General features: G+C 35.3%; 1 protein-coding gene across 1 annotated transcript; it reads left to right on the top strand.

The window, feature by feature from the left end:
- Positions 1–438: 438 nt before the first annotated feature.
- On the top strand, positions 439–1,356 carry LOC107135366 (olfactory receptor 1013-like). The gene has a single exon (XM_015477248.1). It carries the CDS (start codon positions 439–441, stop codon positions 1,354–1,356), a length of 918 nt encoding a protein of 305 aa, XP_015332734.1.
- The last annotated feature ends 3,914 nt before the right edge of the window (positions 1,357–5,270 follow it).

The following is a 5,270-nucleotide window of genomic DNA, read 5'->3' as shown; positions in this document are numbered from 1 at the left end:
ATCAGATGATGACTTAAACATGATTATTGGATTTAGTCATGCGAGGTCATCGAGTCTGTAATGCAGAAAGAGTAGCAAAATGCAAAGTGGAGCAACCTTATGTTGTTTTAAATTTTTTTTTCTCATAAATAAGTCCATTTATTAATATTGATACTTATTTAAAAAACAACATTAAGAGTTAAACATGAACTGAGTGTTTTCCTAGGGGTCAGGAAAAAGGGCAGAGTACAAACAAATATCCTCATTACTAGAATTTTGGTTTAAATAGCTACAAAATATAAACTATTTCTAAACAGGCACTTAGATTATTGCTTCCTAGATTTGAATTACCAGAAATGTACTGTTACATGTTTAGCTCATTTGTTGTATTATTTTTTTAGCAATATGATTCAGGTGGGACTCTCATTTTCACTCTTGTAAAGTGAAATATTCTAAGCCATGCAGAGGGGAAATCACACAGTGACAGAGTTCATCCTGCTGGGCTTCACAGGAGACCCTGTGATGCAGCTGGTCCTCTTTGTGGTCTTCCTTATCATGTACGTTTTGACTGTGGCAGGAAACACCTCCCTCATAGTGCTCATCTGTAATGACTCCAGGCTCCACACACCCATGTATTTTTTCATTGGAAATCTGTCTTTTCTGGATCTCTGGTTGTCTTGTGTCTACACCCCAAAGATCCTAGTGACCTGCATCTCTGATGATAAAAGCATCTCCTTTGCTGGCTGCCTGGCTCAGTTCTTCTTCTCAGCGGGGCTGGACTATACCGAGTGTTACCTGCTGGCTGCCATGGCTTATGACCGCTATGTGGCCATCTCAAAGCCACTGCTTTATTCTCAGGCCATGCCCATGAAACTATGTGTATTTTTGGTAGTAGCCTCATATCTTGGTGGCTTTATTAACTCTTCTGTCATCACCAAGAAAACATTTTCTTTTGACTTTTGCAAAGAAAACATCATTGATGACTTTTTCTGTGACTTGCTTCCCCTGGTGAAGCTGGCCTGCGGCAGGAAGGAGGGCTACCAGGCTCTGATGTACTTTCTCCTGAGTTCCAATGTCATTACCCCCATAGCGCTCATCCTGGCCTCCTACCTCTTCATCATCGCCACCATCTTGAGGATCCGCTCCACCCAGGGCCGCCTCAAGGCCTTCTCCACCTGCTCCTCCCACCTGGTCTCTGTCACCCTCTACTATGGCTCCATCCTCTACATCTACTCTCGCCCCAAAACTAGCTACTCCTTTGATACGGACAAAATTGTCTCTACCTTTTACACTGTGGTGTTTCCCATGTTGAACCCCTTGATCTATAGCCTGCGGAATAAGGATGTGAAAGAGGCACTGAATAAACTGCTCAAGTGATCATGACTTTCTTTGTGATGAAGGAGCAGATTCAATTGATGATAAGGTTATTTGTATATCAAGCAGAGCTGCCCTTGTGCTCCCTTTATGATATAATATAATGCAAATAATGGGATTTTCACCCTTGGCATATGGTAGGTCAAAGATCCAATATGAGATATGGTAATACAGGAGATGAAATTAACCATGCAAAAAAGTTCTCCTCTAACTTGAAAATGTAACACTCGACCTTACTTTTCTTAAGATACCTTTAGTACCTACAAAATGTTTTATTTTCTTTGTTATTTCATTGTTATACATAATATTTGGTTTCATTTTGACATAATTAAGTAAGCATAATTATAATTTGCTCCTATTCATTCCCTGGTTAGAATCTTATCTATACAGTTATATCTTTCTAAGAAGAATACATATATTGAGTGAATAATTCATATTTTCCTGATAACTAGATGACATCCATCTCTTTACTTTTCCTTAATAGATTCTTAAGCATTTTTAGAGGTACTTTCTTTCACTCAGAAACTTTAATACAATGATCCAGAGGTACCTAATAAATAGCTTAGTGGACATTATTCCCAGCAGGTGTGATCCTTCTCATCTAGATGTTTCTTATAAGGAAAAGCAGTCAAGGTTCCATAGATGATTTCTGAGGTCCATTTCAGAACTCTCTCAACCTCACTTTCTTATATATGGGTGAACATCTGAAGACAAATAATGTTTTCTGATCATCAGAAGACAGTTATTATAATAAAAAATAAATATGATTACATAAAACAATATGAGAAATAGAAGTCTAAAAGCCTCCATTACTCAATAGAGAAAAATTTTCAGAAAAAAATGAAGACTTAATGATTAAATAATAGGATAAACATTATAATAATGAATTTAATTTAGATTGTATTTTCGAAGTAAAATAATATTAATGTGTTATTTTAAATTTTTAAATTTATTTTTCATACCTAGAATTTAACCCAGAGTCACTTTGTGACTGAGCCACATTCCCACCCCTTTTTATTTTGTATTTTGAGACAGGCTTTCGCAAAGTTGCTTAGGTCCCCAGTAGCCCAGGCTGGACTTGAACTTGTTTATGATCCTCTTGCCTTCGTCTCTGACATTGGGTTTGCAGATGTGTGCCACTGTCCCTGCCTATAAATTAAGTTTTTAAACCACAAATGTGTCTTGTTTGAATTGGTTTTTAAATTAAAAAAAAATATATGAGGAATCATGAAATAGTCAAATGGCGCTGGAAAACACACGTGCTCATCACAGATAGACAGGAATGTTCTACCCTGCCTGTCATGCATGTGCATATGGAATGTGAGGTCCAGAGAGACTATGGGTGCTGGTAGTAATTCACAGTAACCAACAGAAACAGTGACTGATGGTGGAATTCCAGGATGCTTGTTTTAGAAAGCTACTCCTGCTCAGTCTCTGGTTTTTCCAAAGGTATCTTTTATTTCCAACTAATGATAATAAAATTCCTATAACCTGCCTTCTTTTTGAGGAATATCAACAGACCCAGTTGGCTTATTTCAGTGGCCGAACATCACTTATTTTATGCCAATTGTGTGAATGTGGAAAAGCAAGGGGAACGTTGGCTACCAAAAGCACAATATATGTGACAAGTATCTTGTCAAGACTTTCCAGTCTCCTAAATAGCAACACCTAACTACAGAGTGGCTGCTCCAACCACTGTCCAGGCCTCCATTGTATCCCTTTTGGAGAACCAATCTAGTGTCCTTCTTCAAAGAAGAATCAATAGAGTTACTGTAAACTTGACTGACCTAAGTGTATTTTTAACTTGTTTCTCAATTATAAAAGTTATGTTGACTCCAGAATTATGTATAAACAATATCCTCAAGATCCTATAAAAAAGATAAAGTTCTGGTAATAATGATCCTAGGAAAATAGAAAAAATAATGATAAAAATGTTGCATTAAGGCATTCATATTTTACAAGATGTTTTAGATTTTATCAATATATAGTTAGTAGTAAGCTTTCTTACTCACTAAATGGAATTGATTCCTCTGAAATTATGTTTTAGAATTGTTAAGGGTTTTGCAAAATAACTTGAAGTTGCAGTATAAACATTGAAGAAATTTGCTTATTCAAATCGTAAAGAAGTTTAGATTCTTAATCTTCTCATGGTTTTCAAGATATGTCTTTTAGATGTATAGGTTTTAATAAACTAATTTTTTTTTAAATTTATTTTACATTTTTATTGAGACATTGTATTTGTACATCTTTATGAGTTACATTATGATATTTGATGCATGTATACAATGTCAATGAAATTAATCATTTGAAAAAATAGAAATGTTTAAAGGAAGGTTCCTCTATACAATAAAAATTCATGGACTTAAATATTCTATTAAAAAATAAGAAACTCAATAATTGTATTTGCCTGGGTTCCTCAGAGAAACAAACTCAGTGGTATATCTGTGTATTCATGTGTATGAAAAGGTGAGTTCTGGACCCATTTTTGTGGCATAAGTCTGTAATCCTTGTGGCTTGGGTGATTGAGGCAAGAAGGTCATGAGTTCAAAACCAGCCTCAGCAAATTAACAAAGGCCTAAGGAACAGCATGACCCTGTCTCTAAATAAAATATTAAAAAGGGCTGGAAATGTGGCTCAGTGGTTAAGCAACTCTGGGTTCAGTCCTTGGTACAGAAAAACAACAACAAAACAACGAAAGAGGAATGATGAATTATGGAGCTGCAATTCCAACTCTGCCACGTGGCCCAGCAGATCCAGAAACACACCGGGACTGGGGAGAATCCACCGTGTCTATGAAGTCCAGATAATTAGATAATTTCCTATTATATGGGTGAAGAGGAGAAGTTCTTTCCTCCTCTTTTCTCTCTAGCAGTGATCATGATTAATGGTTCCTTCTATATATTTGCAATGATACCTTTGAATATATCTGTTATATGCACATATGGGCCTAGGAAGATCTTGTTCACTATGCTTTGTGCTTTGCTCTCCTGATTAAAAAGCACCTTGGAGATAATTATGTATCTGCATATTGATTAATTAATTACCTAACTCAAAATAACCTATCAAGTGTTCCTTTACTACTTGCTGTATTGGAGCCTCTGCCAGAGCAGAGATATATACACTGGGGAACTAGAGCAGGCACTGACTCAGCCTTCTTAGGACTTGGTGTAAAGCTAGATAGGGGAACTTACACTCACAGATACATGTAAATTTTATACCATAATCGGCTTTTTAATTACACTATGTATGGGCTTCTTGTCTAGCCCAGAATGGATACACTGAATCTGCTATATTGCTTTCACTCAGAAGATGATAAGAATTAACCAAGAGAGATTTTCCCTGCTAAGTTGAAATTGGAATGTATTCTCTGGCTATCAGTTTAGGGATACAAAATTGAAAAAAAAAGGCAGAGGTTTTAAGTGTATTATTCTTAGGACAATGATATTGCTTAAATCTAATACTGATAAAAACAATTTTATGCTTTTTTATTTGTACTACATAAATAACACATAATTTCAAGCTAGTTCCTGATAAAAAACATTGTTACTAAAAAACAAACAAATAAAAAATCAGTGTTACATAAACAAAGAGCACTGAAGAATTATAAAGGATAATAATAAAGCCCTTCAATCTTCCTTTTATATCCAACCCCCTTCAAATTCAGTTTTCCCTTCCTGAGACTACTAAACTCTCTCCTTTTTTTTTTTTGAAAAGACTTAAATCATTTTAGAGGAGTTTAAAATTCACAGAAATATTAATTTGAAAGTACAACAGATAGCTTCTTTTGACAGGTGTACTTTCCCTTTACATTTTCCCGGAAGGCAAATTTTACTATATTTTCATTGAAGTTATATTTTTCAAACACTGAATTACTTCTCTGAATACAAGGATCACATTTTGTTTGTTTTTGATTTTTA

The sequence above is a fragment of the Marmota marmota genome, unplaced genomic scaffold (genome assembly GCF_001458135.2).
Source record: "Marmota marmota marmota unplaced genomic scaffold, marMar, whole genome shotgun sequence".
Classification (NCBI taxonomy): Eukaryota; Metazoa; Chordata; class Mammalia; order Rodentia; family Sciuridae; genus Marmota; species Marmota marmota.
This window is presented reverse-complemented; position numbering and strand designations above follow the sequence as displayed.